General features: G+C 37.3%; 1 protein-coding gene across 1 annotated transcript; it reads right to left on the reverse strand.

Moving 5' to 3' along the window:
• Positions 1-14,381: 14,381 nt before the first annotated feature.
• LOC128204405 (adenosine deaminase-like) lies at positions 14,382-25,013 on the reverse strand. The gene is made up of 9 exons (XM_052905823.1): positions 24,960-25,013; positions 24,073-24,134; positions 20,498-20,620; positions 19,955-20,211; positions 17,973-18,106; positions 17,372-17,443; positions 16,710-16,879; positions 14,944-15,070; positions 14,382-14,684 (listed from the first exon to the last, which is right to left on the reverse strand). Exons 1-9 carry the CDS (start codon positions 25,011-25,013, stop codon positions 14,595-14,597), a joined length of 1,089 nt encoding a protein of 362 aa, XP_052761783.1. The 3' UTR covers positions 14,382-14,594.
• Positions 25,014-25,785: the final 772 nt, after the last annotated feature.

The raw sequence follows: 25,785 nt of genomic DNA on the forward strand, positions 1-25,785 counted from the left end.
TTTTTTTTTTTTTTTTTTTTAAATTGAGTGGGGGGGGGGGGGCGTGTTCAAAGGGGTGTCTAAACAACGCAACCTGCCCCTGTGGTTGAACCAATGTAACAGACTGCACATATTCAGTGTGTGTATACCACGTTATAAACTGCGTCATAAATGCTACGTCGGAAGGCAATATTCTGATTTGAAAAACGACTTTAAACAAAGATAACTTCCCTATTTCTTCACCATTTAAAATGAAACATGGCGCAGTCTACACCGCTTACAGAGCCCTGCCTTCGGTCTTTTACAAGAGTTTGATTTTAAAGTTTAGTTTCTTTAAACACTTTCACAATGCGGCCATCTGATGGAGCACTGTCAAAACATGATTTTGGGGACAGGTTTGTCGAAGACTTTATCAAATTTCGGTAATACAACAAATGTTGGGCTCTTTAAGCGGCAAAGACTGCCCTTTGTTTCAGTTAAAATGGTTTTGTAAAAGAAAAGTTATCTTCGATTTAAGTCTTCATTTTAAGCAAAATGTTGCCTCCCGATGTAGCATAAATGACATAATTTATCACGTGGTATACACACACTGATATTGCTCTGATATTGCTCTTTGCATCTGGTGATGACTGAACCTCTCTCTCTCTCTGCAGACGGGCACAATCTACCGCATCGATATAAACGCTAGCTCTTAAGCGAGAATGTACGTATAAGTGTCGATACATACATATCGACTACCTGGTAACATCCCCCCTCGATTTCGAGATTATATAGTGCATCGTCAGTTACTTACATCACGAGGCAAATGTAACAGACTGCACAAACTGCTATGTGCATCTGGCCTAAATTTCTCGACACTTCGTAAGCGTAACCAGCTGAAGTACCATATTTCATTGAGCCGATTGTCTTACTTGATTATGATTTGACTAACTAAAAATAGCTTCTGGTAAGCATGAAGATAATTTCTATTTGTAGTCCAAAAACTGTTAAAATATGTGAATAATGTACTTATTATACCAAAACAAAAATAGCGAACTTTGCCTAAATCTGATATAAGGGACTTAAGATGTATCGAGAAATTTGGGCCAGGTAAGGACCTCACAATACAGGAATACACTGCACTGCGTCGCTATAAAAGCTAGCTCTTAAACGCGACAGTATAAGTGCCGCTAGCCACAAATCGAATACCAAGTTTCATCAATGAAACCGTTATACTTGAAAGTGTCACGTGCATGCATATGCAAACATTTGGTCCACCATGGCTTGTACTACATATGGTGGTGGATGATTCGGTTTCAACTGAAGAGCGTCCGAACTGTCCCTGTTATTGAGAAAGACAACCTTATCATGGAGGCCACGGAATGTTTGATATAATATGTTTGTATACAGGTATCCGAAGAAGTCGTTTAACCTTGCCCTTCCCGATGGGGTATCGAGGTAAGTGTGCGGTGCTTTAAGAAATACCTTGGCATTTGGATTTCGTTTCAATAACTTTTCGACACTTCTTCTTATTATTGCTATATTTCTTTTAAAAACACCATGATGGTATGGCACCCCGTGCATAAACAAATGAATCACAACAAATGTTTCTTCATTGTCATGAATGTCATCGATATGGCGGGCAATCGAGTACAAAGTATAACTGTTTTCGTCATTGCCTGCAGATATTGGTTGAGAATGAGGAAACCAGCCAGCACTGAAATTCAGGAGCTTGTTCCTGCATGTTGCTGGCTTGTGCCATTTTTCTTTAGTCCAATCCTCACTCGTAGGTTGACATTCGAGGACCTTTAATACGTAATGTTGAAACCAATGGCGAAGTGTTGAGTCTCCAAGGAGATACATTGTTTTGTTTTGTATGCATCTTAGAATTTGAGTCCTGTTTATTCCTGAAATCGAAATATAATTTGCTGTGATTCCATATCGTATATTCTAGCATATAATTTGTATATTCTTAACGGGTTCATCACAAATGGCCTTACCACGTGGTTTACGTAATTTGTACACAGAATGAAGATGGTCATTTCGACCAATTTCCAGCAGCACATGGGTGTTTATCACTTACCATTATTGTCCATATAAATGACCAATGCTATACAACCCATTCTCGTTCACCAGAGTGATGATGCTGTGCGTACCACATATTTATTATTATCAAACCTCTGATGAATGGGCACAGGACAATTGGAAATATATATAAGTATGCGTCAAATGCCTTTAAAACTGTGAAGTAGTTCAAACATGAAAGAAGGAACAAACAAAAAAGTATTAAACTGTAACACATTCAGGTTTTTGAAACTGGAAAGTTGGCCTACGTACATGTAATACATAAGCAGTCATCACTTTATTACAAGTAAATCAGTGTACATCTCCTAAGAAAACAAATTAGTGCTAAAAGATAATGTCTAGCTGTAATATTTAACGCATATATATATACAGGGGTGATGCGGTTCGCGGAATGTATTGAAACATTCAACATTATTAATAGTATGTATCTAATCTCGGTTTTGCAAGATCCAAACATACCTGCACATTGTCTCAGATGCCAAATTCCGTTGAAGAATTATCCCGTGTATTAGTATGTATCTAATTTCGGTGTTGTAAGATCCAAACATACCTGCACATTGTCCTGTATGCCAAATTCCGTTGAAAAAGTATCTCGTGTATAAGTATGTATCTGATTTCAGTTTTGTAAGATCCAAACATACCTATACATTATCTGAGATGCCTATTTCGTTGAAGGAATATACCGTGCATAAGTATGTATCTGATCTCGGTGTTGTACGATCCAAACATACCTGCACATTGTCTCAGATGCCAAATTCCGTTAAAGAAGTATACCGTGGATAAGTATGTATCTGATCTCGGTTTTGAAAGATCCAAACATACCTGCACATTGTCTGAAATGCCAAATTCCGTTGAAGAAGTATATCGTGTATGAGTATGTATCTGATCGGTGTTGTAAGATCCAAACATACCTGCACATTGTCTGAGATGCCAAATTTCGTTGAGGAAGTATCCCGTTTATAAGTATGTATCTAATCTCGGATTTGTAAGATCCAAACATACCTGCACATTGTCTGAGATGCCAAATTCCGTTGAGGAAGTATACCGTGTATAAGTATGTATCTGATCTCAGTTTTGTAAGATCAAAACATACCTGAACATTGTTTGAGATGCCAAATTCCGTTTAGGAAGTATATCGAGTATAAGTATGTATCTGATCTCGGTTTTGTAAGATTAAAACATACCTGCACTTTGTCTGAGATGCCAAATTCCGTTGAGGAAGTATCTCGTCTATTAGTATGTATCTAATCTCGGTTTTGTAAGATCAAAACATACCTGCACGTTGTCTAAGATGCCAAAGTCCGTTGAAGATATATACCGTGTAAGAGTATGTATCTGGTCTCGGTGATGTAAGATCCAAACATACCTGCACGTTGTCTAAGATGCCAAAGTCCGTTGAAGAAATATACCGTGTATGAGTATGTATCTGGTATCGGTGTTGTAAGATCCAAACATACATGCTCATTGTCTGGGATGCCAAATTCCGTTGAAGAAGTATCCCGAACATTAGTATGTATCTGATCTCGAAGTTGTAAGATCCAAACATACCTGCACATTGTCTAATATGCCAAATTCCGTTGAAGAAGTATCCTGTAGGCCGTCGTTCTCTCCAGAGTTCACGGAAGTTCCTCAGGGAACAAAAAGTCTTGGCATCTATCTGTCGATTTCCAACCATTTGAAGGGTTATGGCTTTGGAGATTTGAACAGCACCACTAAACACGAAATACTTCAGTAGTTGCATTATTCTGTGCGACAATAACAGGGTTTGGCAACAGCTTAACTGTTGCCTCAAATCTTATTTGAAATATCACAAGTGTTTTCTTTAAAACTTCCAGAGTGGTGAAGTCAATAATAATATTTAAATAAATAAAAAATAAATAAATATGAATTTTAAAACGTGCTTTCCATTTATTATATCATGCTTATAAGTCCAAGAGTGCGTAGCTTGAGATAATCGTTTCTTCTAGTTTGGTGATAGGCAAGGGTGGAGCTCCCTGTAATTTGACCGCATGCCAGTCTTCACACAGCAAATGAATGTCACGTGGTCGCCCACAGTACCATGGCATCCCAGAATTAATGTATGTAAAATTGCAAAAAGCATTGTAGTTCTTCAGTTTCAATAAATGTGAAACATTTGGATGGCAGTCAGTTGTTTCTTGATATGTCCTACTGCTAAATGTGGCCTGAATGACCCTCGTTGAAAGTATCTACAAAATAAGCAATAAGGGAAATGAATATTGACAGCTAATATTGAACGTTTTTAACTAACAGTAGTTAACACAAAATAATAAAAGTAAGTCAAACATTCAGTTTGACCCAAAATTATAGCCCCATTTAAGGTCAAAACCATACACAGCCCCTGGTTTCATAAACGTTTATGTCGACTTGTTTGGATTAAAGTCAAAAGATGTGTTATTGAGGTCTAATGCTGTCAGTAATTCATTTGTTGCTTTCGTAAATATAAACAAATACAAATAGAGTAATTTTTCTATGACTATAGATTGCTTTCCATTCCCGAGGGTGCATTTTTAAAAGCTGTTCTTTCACGATTGATTGTATCAAAAGGAACTTAATCATACCATATGTTGTATCTGTATCTGAAATGAGAGACAAATAGACACAAAAAGTCATTATTACAAAGAATATGCCGACTCACCTCTCTCCGCATTCTATATAGAGCAGCTATAGCTTGTCTGCTGTAAACCAGACTAGCAGACAATTTTGATTTGCCAGCCCATAGTGCCTCTATTTCCGCTGTGTAGCTTCCGTTACCGTTGTCAATCACGTAACCAGTGGCAGCCGTATTTGTCAGGTCACTTCCGGTAAGGATGACTTTGACCACCTCGCCTCCACTGGACTTCCGGATCCCAGCATGGTCGTAAAGCTCTATCTTTACTTTGATTATGTCGCCAAGTGTATACACTTCTTTCCTGTCTAAATTCATAGTAAAGCATATCTAACAGAAGTGTTTCAACATTTACATACCGTTATGCTATTCTACAAACTTATCATTTGTTCTCGAAGAAATACTGATATAGTGTCTGTTTACCGCGTGATTAATTGCGTCATAAATGCGTTGCCGGAAGGCAATATTTTGCTTTGAGTGAGGACTTTAAACAAAGATAACATTTCTTTTTCTTCATTCGAAGCAAAATGTTGCCTTCCGACGTAGCATTTATGACGTAAATTATCACGAGGTATACACACAGTGTGACAGCTATCTTGGTTTATTTGAATTGTTTGCAATATAACATTCGGTAAACGCTTTACAAATAAAATATAATTTACCAAGTATTGTAAGTGTTGATTTTTCTGCTGAAGACACATGAGTCAACTCGTTTGTGAGTCCATCTGATATTGTGTCCTCCTCAGTCAAAATATGTGGAAAAGGCAGAAAGTCATCTTCGTTTGTGTAAACATCTGATAAAACCTCCTCAGTCATAGAAAATATGGAAGGTAGAACACCTCCGTCCTCGGATTCCCTAGCACTGTGCACTTGGAACCGTTCGGTCCTGTTTTAATACAAAATGCAAAGAATGCTACACATTAATAAGCAGCCCCGCCTTCGGTCTTTTACCAGAGTTTAGTTTCTTACAACACTTCGACAAACCTTTTCCCAAAACGGCCGTCATACGAAGCACTGTCTAAACATTATTTTGGAAACAGGTTTGTCGAAGTGTTTGATGAACTAGTCACCTTATCAAAATCCGGAAATAATTCGGAGACGGGGCTCAAGAAGTTGGTTAGAATGCCCTTTGTTTAATTTAAAATGGTGTAGTAAAACAAAAGTTATCTTTGTTTTAAGTCTTCATTTTAAGTATAATGTTGCCTTCCGAATACACATACTGATAAGCCCTTCAATTATATCTACTTGCATGAAACTATATAATGGACCGATGTTTTCTCTCATGTAGTCATCATATCCTTTGAAACTTATCACAGAGTAACGGAATAATATACTTTCAAATAAATGGATTATGTTTCGTTTGAACGTCTGTTAGATATTTTAAATGCTTTAAATGAAGAACTTCATTTATAACGTAAATGACGTGAATCTAAACATAGCGTGGTTCATATTTAAGTTCAAACTGATCACGTGTATTCAGTTTCTGAACGATCACTCATCAACTCAAGAAGTAATTCGCTGTGGCGTTAATAACGATATAAATATTATTATATTTAACAATGAACTAAATTGATTAGTGTACTCCAGCACGGACTTATACATGATACATAGGTCCCTGACACCACTTTCTAGTTATAGCCATTAGCGTGAAATACGAAATATGCGTCAAGATATTTATCGAACCATTTTGCCTTGTCTACCAAATCTTAAATAAGGCACTATTACTTTTAATGGTATTCATTTGTACCAAGTTTGAGAAAAATACCTATGAAATTATTAGCTGTGAAGTAAAAGAAATAAAATTAAGGGAAATAACTCTTGAACAAGTTTGGAAGGACTGCCGCATATGCATAAAGCACTTGAACTCTCTATTGGCTAAACACATCGGTTAACCATTTCATATAAATAAATCATAGAAGTCTATCTAAGAGAAGAAAATATTATACTGAATAGGGACTCTGGGTCTGTATATGGTTGATGCCAAAACACATTCAGCCATAAAGAGTAAGCCGGTTTATCGTCAGTCATAGACAGTAAATCGGTCTAGCGTCCACAAAAGAGAGTTAACCGGTCTAGCGTCCTCCATAGAGGGTAAACCGGTCTAGCGTCCTCCATAGAGTGTAAACCGGTCTAGCATCCGCCATAAAGTGTAAACCGGTCTATCAACCGCTATAGAGAGTAAACCGATATAGTGTTCTCCATAGAGAGTAAACCGGTCTAGAGTCCTCCATAGAGAGTAAACCGATCTAGCGTCCGCCATAAAGAGTAAACCGGTCTATCGTGCGCAATAGAGAGTTAACCGGACTAGCGCGCCCATAAAGAGTAAATCGGTCTAGCGTCCGCCATAGAAAGAGAATCCCTCTTTCGTCGGTCATAGAGAGTAAATCGGACAAGCGTCCGCCATAGAGAGTAAACCGAGCTAGCGTCCGTCATAGAGAGTCAACCGGTCTAGCGTCCGTCATAGAGAGTAAACCTGTCTATCATCCGTCATAGTGAGTACACCGGTCTAGCGATCGTCATAGAGAGTCCGGTCCAGCGTCCGTCTTAGAGAATAATTCGGTGCCTTTCGCCGTCATGGAAAATAAACCGGCCTAGCGTCCGTCATAGAGAGTAAACTGGTCTAGCGTCCGTCATAGATAATAAACCGGTCTATTGTCCGTCATAGAGAGTAAACCGGTCTATTGTCCGTCATAGAGAATAAACCGGTCTATTGTCCGTCATAGAGAATAAACCGGTCTATTGTCCGTCATAGAGAGTAAACCGGTCTGGCGTCATAGAGAGTGAAACGATATAGCTTCCGTCTTAGAGAGTACTATGGTTTAGCATTCGTCATAGCGATTGAACTGGTCTAGCGTCCATCATGTAGAAAGAACAAGAATGTATTTCCTCTCCATTTCCTGTATACACATGATTTAAACATTGTACTCAGTTGGGTAAGAAATTCGCAATGAGAATTGTCGCATAAGTTGGGCCTCATTTCTACCCAGAAGCACACTCCAGTGCGAGTTAAGCTTTATATTTTCGTCAGAATCGAAACAAAGTTTGAAGTCGGCTCTGTGTTCATAACAGTCTAAAGTCAGTTCATGTGTTAGGTCATTATCTTAAGTTAAGTATCTCACTTATTCATTATAAAAGCTTAATACTATAGACAATATTTTATGTTCACTGATTTGATGGAGAAAAACGCACTTTTATGTAATAAACATATTTTGATTTTAAACATTTTATAAAATTAACTTTAAGTTAAGAAACAACTTCACATATTTTATGAATTACGTAGTATTCCCAGTATTCTACCAGCGCGCGTGTTAAGCAAAAAGTAAAAAAAAACCCATACCTTTTGTCCTTGGTTTGATTTGAACCTGTGTTGTTAAGAAATATCGACATATATCGTGCATCGTCAATCTTGATGTCATAGAAAATCAGCATTGATAAGGCTACCACGATCACAAGTGGGCAAAGGTGCTTCCAACTCATAATGCTATCTGTAATGATATTTTACTATAATATTAAACTAAGGTCACAAATGTGTTCACATACTAATATTAACACCTCAACTTCCATTCCTTCAATGAACGGCCTTTGGGCAAGTGCGAATATTTTTCGATGAGCGCAATCTCTTTGAGAATGTTCCAATTGCGAAAAAATCGCGTAATAATATAAAAAGCATACTATTGTTTGTATTGTGTCAGAAGTCCTTGAACTGTTTTGAACCACAAAAGTTGAAAAGTTTTAATCTATTATTTGTTAAATGTATTGTTGTTTTTAGCTTTTCAATATTATGTTAAAAGGAAATTCTATTTAGGGCCTATTTTGTCCGCAGCAATAAAAATGTGTAAACCGGTCGTTCTATTTACAGCATGGTTAAGAGAGTTACTGTAAAAAAAATCAAATGAAATAATGTATTTTATTTACAATTCTGGAAATAAATAATGAACTATTGGTGCAAATATAAATGATCAATTGCGTGATTGATATCATTATCGTGGATATGAACGCAGTTGGGCTGGTTAAGGTATGCGTGGAGTTCGGACAATCACGCAATTCATTCCTGAAATATAAACGTTTAAAAGCATATATACCGTTTAAGATCTAAGGTCGTGCTTCAAAAGTATGCTGAACAATCATTTTTCTGAATTTTTAACTACAAATGAGAAAGTCATAGAAAAGAATCGAAAAAAATAAATGCTGCTTACCTTTTTTGTCAGTTAATTGTTTTAAAATCGTTTGAATAAATTATTACTATATCACTTTTGTTTATACAAGATCCAACCACATATGAAATATGTCTGAAAGCAATGAAGAATTGTGATTTTGAATGTTCAGGCCATTTCAAAATAATTCACTTTATGCCACTGCAGTACCGTCAAAGGTAGAAAGGTTATTGAACGATTTTTCCACAACATTTAAAAGAATTTTATTTTTTCGATAAAAATCGAACATCCTGAGCTAAGGATAAGGATTGTCGAAGTCATTATTGCTCTTGATATCAATATAACAGATAATGGAACATTTTTTATGATTAATATAAAACCATTGTCCGACGTAGGAGGAATCAATGTGCATAAAAAGATAATTTAGAAACGTACATCGGCACAAATGTTTTTTTGTAAGCTCTTAAACCATATGAATAGTTTATAAGAGTGATTCTGTTGATTCCAACATTGAAATAACAATTGCCAGTATCGTTTTATTATGTATGTTTTGAAACTGCTATCGTCATTTCAACAATACGGGATAACAGTCATTTTTCCAATGCAAATAAAATATCAATACAATTTCAAGTGAAAATGTTCTTTTGATCTATTTAACGTTTATTCATGCTTAACACGTTATAGTTTGTTTTATTTTTCATTTTTTAATACAATAATGCTCATAATGACTGGTTGCTTAAATTTCCTAAACCGGATGTATAGGATTAAAATGGATTGTTACCTATTGTAATGTTATTTGAGCTATTTAAGTATAAAAATTACAATAAAATATACATTGAAAAGTCCATTAGTCAAATAGAAAAAAATAAACCCTGTTTAAGAGCACACAAATCAAACACTGTTTAGGGGCACACAGTACCTATATTGGTTAAGAAACCCCTGAGCAACTGGTTAATAATGATACTTGCTAGTAGATTAAATAAAGTTTGTTTGAAAGCAAATACCATTTCACTTATTTATAGAAACGAACAACTGCGGTATTCGATGTTCACGTAACTAGAAGAGATATATTTAGAATACAAAACAGCGAGACCTAGCTTAACTTAAGATATTTAAGTCGTGCAACGTATGAAGCTAAGCGTTTTCGGCAGTCTGGTTATAGGATTTTTACGCGTTTTTTTCTTATCTTTGCGTTTTCGGGAAACCGGCTTCGGGACCAGGAAACGTTTTGTCGATCGACAGTCCAAGCTTAGTTTATTTAGTTTACTATACACCACTGGACTTTACATTTTATGAAAACAGTGAAACCTATCAATAATTCTTTCTTAAAATTGCGAAACTTTAATTTTTCAAAGCATGTTTTATTCTCGATCTATTCCATGAAAGGATATCGATTACAATGACAAAGGAACAATCTTGATCAATAACTGAAGAATATTCAAAGTATCGCAGTTTTGTCTAGCACAAAAAGGGTTGATTGATTTTGAATAAAAATATATTGGTAGATCAAATACTATTCAATTAAATGTTTAGGACACATCTATCAGAACCTATTATCTCTTTGACGCTAACGCAATTGCCTAAAAGTCGAATATTTTAGGTAAATAACTACCGCATCAGGATGTCGATTCTTCATTATTTCAAGATGTATAAAATATCATTTGAGTATGAAACTTTTACATGCAAAGGTGAACACATTATTGAATTTAACTATTTCGGAACAAGGTTCTAAAAAATAAATATGTAGGCAGTATCCATAGTATTTGTTTCCATTTTCTCATTACCCCATCTTAACTAAACGTATGGCAATGCAATATAGATGTAATTATCAATAATACACTACAGGGTCAAGCCCAGTAGTCGAAAATTCAAAACTATAGACACCAACACAAACGTATATGCACCAAATACATATATAATAACACCCCATATAGACCACACATGCATTGGAATACAGTTGAACCCCGTTGGCTCTAACTCGTTTGGCTCGATTACCTCGTTGGCTCGAACTGGGTGTCAAGGACCGATTTTTTAAAAAGAAGGGAAAAAATATCGCTTGGCTCGAATTTTGCGAGGCTCGAGATGTTTTCGCTGGTCCCTGGGTGTTCGAGCCAACGATAAATGATGGGATAACAACCCTGGAACTTTCAAAGAGAAAACATACAGTTTCATATGGTAGAAAGAAATTATTATGTCTTGTTAAAGTATATGCAAAACGTGGTGACAATGGTGGAATAATCATGATGCAATAATCAGGTTTGGTCGCATGAAGTAAGGATCTTACGAGGATATCAAAGGCAAACTCACGTGCGGTAGTTTATATTCATTTTTTGGTGTTTTCATTTTTACTTGATTTAAATGCACAAATAGATATATAAATAATGCATGCACAAATTGTGTAACGAAATAAACTTGAGAAAATATTTTATTTGTCCGTTATAATTTGGTTTAAGAATAGGAAATGCTAGTTGGGAGAAAATTTCAAGATCGTGCAGCACAGTGGGTGGAGCTTCCTAACAAGCGGGCTCGAGACGTAACATGTTCGTGCAGCACAGTGGGTGGGGCTTCCCAACGAGCGAGCTCGAGACGCTACAAGTTCGTGCAGCACAGTGGTTGGGGCTTCCCAACAAGCGAGCTCGAGACTCTACAAGTTCGTGCAGCACAGTGGGTGGGGCTTCCCAACAAGCGAGCTCGAGACTCTACAAGTTCGTGCAGCACAGTGGGTGGGGCTTCCCAACAAGCGAGCTCGAGACGTAACATGTTCATATTACACAGTGGGTGGAGCTTCCCAATACACGTACTCGAGACACTACAGGTCCGTACAGCACAGTGGGTGGGGCTTCCCAACAAGCGAGCTCAAGACGTAACTTATTCATATTACACAGTGGGTGGAACTTCCCAGCAAGCAAGCTCGAGACGTAACATGTTCGTAGAGCACAGGGGGTGGGGCTTCCCAATAAACGCACCCGAGACACTACAAGTTTGTGCAGCAACGTTGATGGGTCATACCAACAATGGGTCTTTGGACTCAAACATTTCGTGCAGCACAGTGGTGGGGGCATCCCAACAACGGGACTCATGACTCTATATGTTCGTGCAGCACAGTGTGTCGGGCTTCCCAAAAAGGGGTCTCTAAATTCTGCATGTTCGTGTAGTAATTTGGGTGGGGTATCCCAATATGGAAGCTCTCTACTCTACATGTTTGTGCAACACAGTGGGTAGGGCTTCCCAACAAGCAGGCTCGACACACTGCATGTTCGTGCGGCACAGTTGGTTAAACCTCACAACAAGCGGGCTCGACTCGCTACACGCTGCACCATGGAAGGGGCCTCGAGACGCTACAGGTTCGTGCAGCACAGTGTGTTGAGCTTTGCAACGAGCAGGCTGGAGAAGCTACATGTTCGTGCACAACATTTGCCTGTTCATTCCAACAGTGGGTTAAGCTTCATATCAAGTGGGGTCGAGATGCTACATGTTCGTGTAGCACAGTGTGTTGAACTTCCCAACAAGCGGGCGCCAGACTCTACATGTTCGTGCAGCACAGTGGGAGGGGCATCCCAACAAGCGGGGTTGAGATGCTACATGTTTATGAAGTACTGTGTGTGGAACTTTCCAAAAAAGTTGTCCGAGACGCCACTTGTTCGTGCAGCAAAGTGGATGGGGATTCTCTGCAAGGAGAATCGAGACGCCACATGATCCTGCAGCTCAGTGGGTGGAGCTTTCCAATAAACCGACTCGAGACGCTCCATGTTCGAGCAGCACAGAGTGATGGTGCTTCCTAACAAGCGGAGCAGCACAGTGGGTGGTTCCTCCCAACAAGAGTGCTCAAGACGCTACTTGTTCGCGCAGCACAGTGGGAGGGGCACCCAAAGGAACTGGCTTGAGACGCTCTATGTTCGTGCAGCACAGTGGGTTGAGCACCAGTACATGCTGGCTCGAGACGCTTCATTTTTATGCAGCACAATGGGTTGAGCACCAGTACATGCTGGCTCGAGACGCTTCATGTTTGTCTAGCACAGTGGGTGGGACTTCCCAGCAAGCTGCTTTGAGACATAACATTTTCGTGCACCACATGGGAAAGGACTTCCCAGCAAGAGGCTGTAAACCCTACATATTCATGCAGCACAGTGGGTGAGGCTTCCTAACAAGGGGCTGTAGACTCTACATGTTCGTGCAGCACAGTGGGTTTGGCCTCCTAACAAGGAACAGTAGACTCTACATATTCGTGCAGCACAGTAAGATTGGACTTCCCAGCAAGGGGTTGTAAACTCTACATGATTGAGACGCTATATGTTCGTGCAGCACAGTTGGTGCGGCTTCCCAACAAGCGGGCTCTAGTCTCTACATGTTCTTGCAGCACAGTTGGTGGGGCTTCCGAACAAGCGGGCTCGAGACTCTACAAATTCGTGCAGCACAGTTGGTGGGGCTTCCCAACAAGCGGGCTCGAGACTCTAAAAGTTCGTGCAGCACAGTTAGTGGGGCTTTCCAACAAGCGGGCTCGAGACTCTACAAGTCCGTGCAGCACAGTCGGTGGGGCTTCCTAACAAGCGGGCTGGGGACTCTACATGTTCGTGCGACACAGTGGGTGGGTCTTCCAAACAGTTGGTAGGGCTTCCATCACGAGACTAATGCAATTCACTGCCCCTCGAACCCCACTATGTTGAAGAATGTTTGAGTTGATAATAGGTATGCAGGAATAGAGCTTTTGCTAATCAGTTGTTTTCACTATTTGGATCGGTTAGTAATTATAGACAATCTGATTAAATCCATACACTCATTATCGCTACTTTTATGGTATGTCATACACTCTATTGGCTTTATAAATTTGATGTCTGGATATTCGCCGCTTTCAATATTGAAGAGTCTGAGTTTTAACATTAAAGATATTTTTACTATTTTTCGCAGTTAATTACTGTATTTGAATTAAGTTCGAGTATATAAAACTCTATCCTGTTCTAAACCCGAGTGTGCCTGTTTATTACAAGGAACTGGGGACAATCGTCACAAATGTCCGGACTATAACAGTGCTGGGCTCTTCACGGTACGTTGAGATAGTGCTGTTCCCTTTCACGCAGTTAAATTGTCTTTAAGGAACACAATATAGGTTAATGCAAAATACATGTTTTCTTTTAATGTTAATGTATTATCATGTTTAATTCATTTGACCTAAATAATAATCATAAAAAAAAATATCATATACAGATAAAAATCTATTTGCGATATTTTGGCGCTTTTGGAAAGGGGAATTTGTGGCCACATAGCTATAATTTAAAAAAAAAAGAGTAATTTAAGTTGAATGTTTACAGTTAAAGTGTATATGAAATAGATCGTCGCAGCATTGCACACAGAACACATCAATTTAGAATAATGTGTAAAGTTGACTATAACACGTTATAATTCTTGATTTTTTTAAACGGAATTATAAAAAAACCCCATACATATCTAAATTGTATATAACTCATGGGCTGAAAATTTACTGTAAAATGCATTCTTTTATAGGGAAAGGTGTTATATTTAAACACGGAATAAAGATATTCCCAAACTAGAGAAAAGGGTAGAGCATGGTGCATTTAGCGAACATCAAGTCTAAAACACATACGTGGAAGATACGCAGAATTCGTTGGACAAATCGCAACAATTCCAATGATGTTTCTATAGTATCGTTATGGAAATAATTTCATCAAATAATGTTTATTTTTTTGTTCGCTGCAACCTTGGTACACTATTGCGTCTAGTCCACATACACTCCGTTTAAACAATCAGGAGAGTGTTCATTGTTTTCCATAGACATCCTCGAGTTCTTTCAGGATGTCTGCCTTTTCTTTATCGCTGGAAAAACATGATCTCGCTGCATTAAAAATCTGAAATATCATTGTTCTAGTGTTACGAGATGATTATTACATGTTACATGTATTATACATGAATAGGGGTTCCCTATGAGCAAAAACTATAGTAAGCAACCTGTTAAATGTATAACATGAAACTCTATTAAAACATGTATGTCGCAAACCTAGTTTTGAATGCGATGTTTTTCAGTACAGCTATTTTCTTTTAAAAACTTGAGTAGCTCTAGTTTCTGTATTTCGTTAGTAATGAATTGTAAGTATTTAAAAAGCATACGGCAATACGGATGTAGGAGTCATCAAGTCCCATTTCTCTGGTCGCCTTGTAGTCATCAAACAGGCAACTATCAAACACCAATGGGTCGTCGGAGTTAATGGAAAAGTTGGCCTTGTCATGGGCAAACCTTAAACATTTAAATCTTAATCAAAATGCCGTATACATAAGTACATACATGTGTATATTTACAGATATTTCAAAGGCTTCTGTGTACTGCAGATGCTCGTGACAATCAGAGGTTTATACAGTTACAAGGTCCATAGCACTGCTCTAATAAGAATATAATGATTGAAAATAAAAATCACACTCCAATAGTACTTTCAGTGCTTTGATTCCACTGCGTGTATTGTAACAAGCTTCTCCAACCGATGTTACTACACTTTGACGACAGTGTACTATAATAACACTAGATAGATATCAAACATCAAATAGTCCAAAGGTGATACATGATTACTGCAGGGCAACACACTGATTACTGTTGATTACTGTACACTTAAATAAATCATTAAGTATTATTAAAATGTTGAAAAAAAGAACAAATATACTCTGGTTTTTTTTCTACATTTTTGAAGAATATATTAATTGCAAACTGCCTTTCTCACAAAGTATGCAAATTGAAATAAGCAACCATTATTTACACTTAGTAACAGTAGTAAGTATTCGTTAGCTTTTGTGTTTTTGCCATATCACTATGTATACTGTATCGTGTAGATAAATTGCTTCAGTTGCCGCATAAAGTGACCTGAGAGATTCATTAACATATATTAACATATATGTGGCTTGCTACTAGCCAATGGCAGCTAAGTAAAATCTGTACATTACAGGCTACGGGTAATCCTGGCTGTCCTAGGCTTTGCAATGTCTTACTCTTATAATATATCGGAACATATCGTTATCATGAATAATTAATTAGGCAGTTTCATTGGTTCCGCAAAGTACCAGTAAAATATACTGGCAAATGCCGGAGTTGAACCGGGCCCGCCTTCTCAATACAATAAGATTTGCCAGTAGTCAAGACCACACGCCCACGGAGGCTACTGACACTGAATAGTTATTGAACAATATTTTAGTGAAACATGCGAATTCATTGAAAGAAGTGTTGTCTCTTCTGTCTCATGCATATTCATTAAAACGAATGTTGGTCAGTTGATGACCCACGGTAAGCATAAACAGTGTGTGTATACCACGTGATAAATAACGTCATATACGCTACATCAGAAGGCATCATTTTGCTTAAAGTGTAGACTTAAATCAAAGATAACGTTTCTTTCACAACACCATTTTAAATGAAACAAAGGTCAGTCTATGCCGCTTCAAGAGCCACGCCTTCGGTTTAGTACCGGAGTTTGATAAGGTGATTAGTTCATCAAACAATTCGACAAACCTGTTTCCAAAATAATGGTTTGACAGTGCTCCGTCAGATGGCCGGACTGTGAAACGGTTTTCGAAGTGTTTTAAGAAACTACACTCTCAATCAAACTCTAGTAAAAGACTGAACGAGGGGCTCCGTAAGCGGCGTAGACTTTAATTTAAAATAGTGAAGAATTAGGAAAGTTATCTTTGTTTAAAGTTTTCATTCGAAGCAATATATTGCCTGCCGACTTAGCATTTACGACGCAATTTATCAAGTGGTATACACACACTGATAAAGTGTAACGGAAGAAAGTACCATGGTTGCCGACGATGTACTCAACATAGACTTCACCATTTACCCGCGACTGAAAACCCCATGTTGTTACAGTTTCAGTTTATTTTCGTGTTCTTACCTGACCACTGGGTGTTTGTGAACGTCCTCTGGCACTGCACCCGTGCATATACTGGAGATGGGACAAGTCTCCAAGTGTATTCCCCGGCGCCTTATCTCGGCATATAAATCTTCATTCTCCAAAACTCGGTACCCGTGACCGATACGCTCCGCATTCATTTCATCAATGGCCTGTGGTAAATGTTTGTTTGTTTCACATTTATCAAAAAAACGAATCACGAAGAAAAGCGAGATTTTATGAAAATTTAATAATTCAAATAGCATACTCGTACAAGTATATATGAAAACAGACTATTGACATCGTTTCATTTATTGATTATAGAAGTTCGATACACTATTCACGCCTTGTACGTGCTTTCAGATGACGTATGCTAGGTTTTCGTGTGTACTTAAATACACAAACCAAGCTTAAATGTCATAGCTATGTGTGTTATGAACCTCAAGTATATGTCAGAGTTCAATGTTGGTGACCAACATATTTCATTTTCTGTTGATCATCGTCATTGGACGATATTGAATCTTACTTGGAGTTAATGGTGCATTCGTTAGAATCAGTCTCCTTAAAATTAATGAAAAGAGAATTTTAAAAATCCTTGCCACAAAACTGCAACACCAAATTATGAGACACAAGGAAAGTTAAACAACAAAAATAAACTGGCTTGCCTGTTTCACTCTGTCAGCTCCGCCAGCTTCCCCCGCATGTACAGTTATATGCAAGCCAAGATCTTTTGCGCGCTAGAATTCGGAAATATTCATTAGGTATGCCCATGTCCATTTGACTCATGTCCGATCTGTTTTAAATGTATGCCTCATAATCATAAAAGAGAGAGTGTAGAAAGATAGTAAGGATAGTAAGATCACAGTTTCTCATATTTATGGGCGGAAATTGATGTTTTGCGGCTAAAAGTGTTATAAGGCATTACGAATTTTGTTTCGGCCGCTTCTCGAAGAATTGTGTTCTGTTTTATTGTGAGTTATCTTATATCACTAAATTGAAGGCATTGATGCCAAAATCAGCTGATTCTGAGACCAAAAAATTACAAATGTAAAATATGTCAATCTGTGAGAGTGAAGCTTTAACAGTATGGTACAATACAGTTACGCCATCCACTTCCTGCGCTGAAGCGGTCCTGGTTAGTTTCAATATCTCGGGCTGTGGGCGTAATAACTGTATGACTTATTCACAACTAACATTGAACGAAATACAAATGTACTCTTAACGAACTTATCCGTTTATGTCTGTACCTTAAACGCCTTGATGTACCTTAAACGCCTTGATGTGGTCCGGATGAACTTCTTCTACATCGTCATGGTGATTACTGCCTCCTGCAATGTCTACTGCGACAACTCCTTCCTGCCTGTATTCATGCGCCAAATTAACCAATTCGTCGGACCAATCTGTAAGGAAACTTGAATTTATCCTCAGTATTTGCTATACAAAAATGTTTTATGGACATAAACGTACCAATGTAAGAAATGACGATGTTGATTTGTCTCTGGAGCAGGAGAACAATATGAGTATCCTATGATTGATATATTGACTAGGTGTGGTATCTGTAATCAATCAAATACATAGTTTTTATTAGTCTAACTTAATTCAACAATTTTTTACTATGAACTTTAAAGACCAAAAATCAATAAAGACACAATCAGACGAGATTAGTTATTTCCAAAAAAGAGTAAGAATGTTGACAGGGGTCAAAACGTTTTTTTTTTCCTTTAAATGGTTGTGTTCATTTATACTACTGGCTAATGCACCAGTTAATTATAACCACACACCACAGGTTCGGGGAATAGCGGGGACTGACTTTCGGTCCAGCCAAGCCCGGGTAAAATCTCTGCTTTTTGCTGAGGAACTGCTGGTAAAATCCCCGCCAAATGCCCCCGAGCCTCAGGGACCCTAGGTAAGTTCCATTCCCCGCTGTTTTTGGCACAAAGACAATAAAAACGCATTCACCCGACACTGCGGGGTCACATGGAAGGTTAAAATACGGCCCATTACCCCCAGATCTAGGGGACCGTGGTTACAATTGACTGGTGGATAAAGTTCGTTTCTCTCAAACATTTAGCAAACTGATGAAACTTAGACACTAAGATAATTTCAATAAACCACCAAAGTTAAGACCTTTATTGCAACGGACCCAAGAGTCTTCAGACTCAGGACTCAAAAGTTAAAATTGTATTCAAAATCCGCTATTACCAAATACAGTGTGTGTAAACCTCGTGTTACATTGCGTCATAAATGTTTCGTCGAAAGCCAATATTTTACTTTGAATAAAGACTTTAAACAAAGATAAACTTGCTATTTCTTCATACTTTTTAATGAAACTTAGCGCAGTCTATGTCGCTTAGAGCCCCGCCTTCAGTATTTTACCAAAGTTTGATTGAAATTTTAGTTTCTTGATGGAGCACTGTCAAAACATCATTTTGGAAACAGGTTTGTCGTTGGAAGAAACTATTCACCTAATCAAACTCCGGTAATAAAACGAAGACAGGGCACTAAAAGCGGCATAGACTGACCCTTCATTTTAAATGGTGAAGGAAAAGAAAAAAATATCTAAATTTTAAGTCTTTATTCGAAGCAAAATGTTGCCTTCAGACGTATCATTTATGACGTCATTTATCACGTGGTACACACACACTGCAATAGTTGATGGTTAATAATAACTGATTTTGTTACATTAGACTAATTTTAATACATGCGGTACAAACAACAGCAAAGATAACAACGGTCGGAAAAATCACCTTTACATATAATAGCGTTGTTCAACAATTCGAGTCAAGATTCATATGTTAAACTTCATTTCCACTCCGTATTCTGAACACGACTATATTTTTCAATGCGACAAAATCAACGCGCGGTTGTCTGCTGTAAATTTGCATAAACGATCACGTGATTTTAACAAATTCTGGTACAAACTTCAGACTGGAAAGTTGACTTTTACTTCATATTATGAAAAACGTATGCGTCCAGTATGTGGGAAAAACATGTTTTTCGATCGTCATTTCAGACTGGTATCATAACTTTAAACAGTAATTTGTTATTGAACAGAATGTAGGTTACGATGCCATGTTTAGAAAAGAATGTGTTGATTTTATCCACAATTTTACGTATTTTCTCGGCAAATATGGCATTTTTGTGTATATTGTAACTATGCTTGCATGTATATTTTTCTATTTTCCAAATTGTATGATTATCACTGATCATAAAGTATTTTAAGTGTAATAAAAGTGTGTCTGCCTTACCTGGCCTATGCCTCATGCAGCATAATATACTCTTCACTCGGATGTTGTAATCTTTGGAGCCTTTCGCAAATGCCTCGTTTATTATCTTTACTATTTCCCGTGGCGTAAGATCACCGTGCTCCAACGCGTATTCAGGTTTCTCCTCGTTATTGGATAAGAGGTGTGGGGAGTATCTCGCTTCGACATACTTGATACCGTTCTTTGCACTGTCTTCGCAGAACTCGTAAGCAAGTTTTGAAATTGCATCACGGTCACCCCTAAATAAATTAAGATTCAATAAAAAGCTATAGTTTTATTTTATTTTTTTACATTATTACAGTTACTATTTCTGTATATATATCATCATTATCATCATCATGATCATCATCATCATCATCATCATCAGCAGCAGCAGCAGCAGCAGCAGCAGCAGCAGCAGCAACTGTAAAAATAACTTCGGTTTCGATCACGTGTATCGACAATAACAACGATGAAAGTAATTGTCGTTGATCATAAACATGTGTTTACAAAACATGTACTATTTCAAACATGTATATTACTTACGCAACGACGGGCATAAAGACTGTGAAGGACTTGAGAACTTTATAGAGTGACAGCGCGTGGTACACGGAAATATTCTTTCGAAAACCGTCCAGGTCTGCTGCAGGAAGTGGGATATTCCGCTTTCTGAGGAAAAAAACAAATTCACGGTGAATCAATATGTAATGCCTCACCATTCATGTATCTGGTTTACAGACCGATCCTTTTTTTCGCCAAACAGTTATTCCTTGACCGTAATGCATGTAACATTCCAAAATGCCTTATGTATGGTGGCATGTAACTGCCGTAAGATAACCTGTTAACGTTCGCGAAATGTTTGCTAAAAGTGCATTTTAGATAAGTGGTAACAAGAATTTTACCTAGGTAACCAGTTATTATGTTACTTATTAAGTGGAATTCACAAACCATAACTAGCTAACCTATTAGTGTTGTATAGCTAAAAAGGGTAATAGGTGGCAGTTCTGGGCACTTTCATGCCTGTTTTTAGTCTTATGATAGTTATGTTACCACAAAAGTATCGCGAACATTAACTATTAATTTTATCGTGAAAACTAAGTAATTAACACGAAACAATTCGCGAACGCTTTCAGGTTATATTACGGCAGTAATATGCCACCATACTTATGCCATATATGTTGGTAATCAAATATGATATTCACACCTCAACTTCCATTCCCTAAATGAACTGCCTTTCGGCAATTGCGTTTATCAATCGATGAATGCAACATCTTCGGATATGTTCGGATCGCAATTCATCGCATAACAATATACATGGACATTTTTGATGTTGTTATTGTTTGTATTGTGTTAGCAGGTGCCGTAAAATATAAATAAACAATTAAGAAAGTGTTAAATTATGATATGTTAAATGTATCGTTGCCATAAGTGTTTCAATTTTACGTTTAAAAGTGATTTCATGTGGTTGATCTTTTCCCGCGTTATCGTGACGTCATTTGGTATAACGTTTCCAGTTACAGTCGGGTCGTTCTATTTACAGAACGGGTAGGAAAGGATTACTGAAAGGTTTTCTTATATGAAATAAAGTATTTTTTAACAATTCTTGAATGAAATAATGCACTATTGGTGTAAATATAAGTAATGAATTGCGGGATTGATGTCATTATCGGGGATATGAAAGCAATTTGGCTGGTCAAAGTACGCGTGGAGTCCTTCTGAGCCAGGCCAAATACATAAAAATAAGTGTCGCTTGCGTAGCGCGTATGATAATATCTGATGGTATTTCATTTTTGTAATCGTCAGCCATATCAGCTTATTTCGTTTACAGGGGCGTAGCGTGGGCAAAATTGAGTTTACTCGAAATATTGAATTCGATTGCGGGGGGTCCGGGGGTCCTCCCCCAGGATTTCTTTTAAAGAACGCAAAATCAGGGGTTTAGGGGCTTATATTGATTTCAATTGTATTGTTTTTTAAGCTGATTTTTTTGTCTATTTTTTTCTATGACTAGCCAGACTTTTAACAAAACACGTTTTCATATGATCTAATATATCAAGGTTCAAATTCATGATCTACTTCAAATATATAACTATCAATTGTCATAGTTTTGGTAAGTATAAATGACTACAAACGTCATATATAAGTTATATTTAATATATTAGTTAAGACTTGATGTATTCTTCTTTTCCATTGTTTAAACATGAAAGATAAGAGCTCCTCATCTGCTCTTGCGCTTATTAAGTAACATTATCAGATTAGTTCACACAAAATATGCAAGGACATTTGGACATTTATTTGATAACAGTGGGATGGGATGGTATGCATAATGTAAGGATTTAACTCTCGTTGCAAAACTATTTCCACTTAATTACTTATATTCTTGAAACACTTCTTGACCGGAAAGTTCATTCGAAACTTATGTAAGAAGACAGAAACAAATTAAAATAAAATTAGATGGCAATGATGACAATGTCAAGTTATGATCACAACAACTCTAGGAATTATTTATTTAATTTGATATAACAACTTCAGATGTTAAAGTGAACTTGCATTATGATTTATATATGCTTTATTTATTAACTCGTACAATTCACGCTTTGAAGTGTCTACAAATAGTTGCTATCAATTTTTAGTATGAATACCTAGGGCAAGAAACTGTGTTATAGTAACTTGTCATCATAGACTCTATATTTGTCAGAGGTCGTACATTATTATGTTTTAGTCAGTTATGAATTTCGGGGCATAATTCCATTTGAACTGGTCTAACATCATAATCGGACACCCATGATAAGCTTCGTATGACGGAAGAAAGTGGTTACCAAAGATGGTTAAACTTATGCATACTTGTTCTACCACATTAATATGAACAGTTCACATGGACAAATTAAGGGGGGGGGGGGGGGGGGGGGGGGGCAGCTCGGGGCGCCTGTTGCGCCGGGCTATGAATTTGCTATGATACACATTGGCTTTGATTGGCAAAAACCTATCGAGATACGTCAACCTATTGTTTTAGCGTTTTTCAATACTTGTCGCTATATACAACAGGATCACGATATCTCGATAGTGTATACCAATACGAATCCAAACGTTCTATAATTACAAATCGCGATATATTGTTTAAGATAAAATAAAGATAATATATCAATGTTTTTCCCTTGGTGTTTGAATAACCTATGTATTAATTTGCGCTTGTATAACACGATGCATTAATTCGCCCTCGGATAACACCATATATTAATTCGCCCTTGGATAACACTATGTAATAATTCGACCTTGGATAACACGATGTATTAATTCGCCCTTGGATAACACTATGTATTATTTCGCCCTTGGATAACACCATGTATTATGTCGCAATTGGATAACACGATGTATTAATTCGCCCTTGGATAACACCATGTATTATGTCGCAATTGGATAACACGATGTATTAATTCGCCCTTGGATAACACGATGTATGAATTCGCCCTTGGATAACACCATGTATTATTTCGCCCTTGGATAACACTTTGTATTCATTCGCCCTTGGATAACACCATGTATTAATTTTTCCTTGGATAACACTATGTAATAATTCGACCTTTGATAACACGATGTATTAATTCGCCCTTGGATAACACTATGTATTAATTCGCCCTTGGATAACACGATGTATGAATTCGCCCTTGGATAACACCATGTATTAATTCGCCCTTGGATATCACTTTGTATTAATTCGCCCTTGGATAACACCATGTATTAATTCGCCCTTGGATAACACTTTGTATTAATTCGCCCTTGGATAACACCATGTAATAATTCGCCCTTGGATATCACGATGTATTTATTCGCCCTTGGATAGCACGATGTAGTAATTCGCCCTTGTCGAATTTTTCGCAGTTTTGACTTAAATAGTGATAATAAATAATTAATGAACTACTAAATGTCCTAATTAAACCTATTATACCATATCACATGATTCAAAGGAATATATCGATATGATTGTACCTACAAATCGACATGTATCATTCCTGTCCCTTATCGTAATATGTCGGCGTACCGCTAATTACCCTAGTGGTCATCTGTATATATGTACCGGTCATTTAAGGCTTACAAAACAAACTCGCCGCACAGAAACTACTTACTTGGCGATATCTAAAATGGACTCCAATCGGAATGTCCCGTCTAAATGGACGTGAAGCTCGACCTGATATAGATACATGGTATGTTTGCATAGTTACTATATATAAACAATCATAAATTTATTTCGAACATGTCGATGTAAATTAGCGAGATAACTGCGTGAAGTTTACATGGCATATTTAAATTATTTGAATCATATACATAAGGTCTACAATATAATACGTGTCACTAGCTTAACAGGTGAATACCAGGTCGTTTGGCAAGTGCATGAACTATGAGTTTGGAATACCTGACTGTATAATTGGATCTTTAAGCTGCACTCTTACGTTTTGACAACTTTTTTTTGTCATGGAACGAGCCATTTTTTGCGAAAATCTATGGAAACGAGTTATATATAAGACTGCTGACAAAAATAATAGATCGCAGATTTATATATTTAAGTTCAAAAATTGATGTTTTATGCATTTTTCTTTAACCGTTAGTAACGGTTTAAGCCATAAAACATTAATTTTCGGACAGGAATATGAAAATATGCGATCTGATCTTTTGTCTGCAGACTTATATCAGTGGTTTGCAGATATTTACGCAAAAATTTGCTCATTCCAAGACAAAAAATTAAAAAGCTGTCAAAAAGGTAAATCTGTGAGAGTGCAGCTTTAAAGACAATTGTTTTTTTGGCAAATTTTATTTTATTGATATAATTATTGATATAACTATGTAAGAGTATTATTCAGTATGAAGGAATGGATCCAACTTCTCATAAACATCCAGTTATAGCAAAGAGTAGTACTAAGTGTTTTCTTAAAACGACACATCAAACGAATCATTTTGCTTATTCTAATCTAGTCACCAACATTTTTGGAATAGTGAGCAAAATAAACCTACTTACCTTATAAGGAAAGTCATCTTTAACCGGACACACTCTTTGTCTAGTGTTCTCCATTTTTTATCCATATACATTCATTTGTATCTAGATTTGTAATGATACTTTAACTGGGTCAAGTTGCTTTTAATCTAACCTTACATTATCACAACTGGAGCACTTTACTATCTGGCTGTGCGTATGTGTGTGTTTAAGTATATTTATACTCGCACCGGGCAAGGCCCATTCGGTATTTAGAGTGCTGCGATAAGATTGTTAGTATTTTTGGAGAATAGTGCACATACACAAGGTAGCCCTGGTTAGAGCTAACCTGGTTCTTTAACGTGCACCAGTGCATAACACTGTCACACGAGACCCCCTTTTACGGGACGTCCCTACGGGAGGCAATTATCTGGTTGTCGCTACCCGTCCGGCATTAAAGATCATACTCTCTTCGATGTTCTAATACCTAATCACATGAATGACTGTTATTCGTTCGTCTTAATCAGTTCATCCATGACTATATCTTACTTTATTTTGAGTCATTCGGAACTCCTCGGCCATTTTTATCGTAAACAACCTCTGATGTATGCCGGTACATCAGTTGAAGTAGTTCGTAAACTTTTGAATTATATCATTAATTAAATGTAGTGTTTTAGAGTTGTTTTTATTGATCTAAGTTTAAATTGATTGCCAGTGAAGTGTATTATTGCAAACATAATTAAGATTCCCAAAAGTTAAGTCATAAAGTTTGACTGCTAAATAAAATTACTACGCGATCTACTTGCAGCGGACTTAAACGTACCTCTTTTTGAGTATGTAAACCGTCCAAATATCTCCGAGGTTGTTTTGA

Source organism: Mya arenaria, chromosome 10 (genome assembly GCF_026914265.1).
Source record: "Mya arenaria isolate MELC-2E11 chromosome 10, ASM2691426v1".
NCBI lineage: Eukaryota > Metazoa > Mollusca > Bivalvia > Myida > Myidae > Mya > Mya arenaria.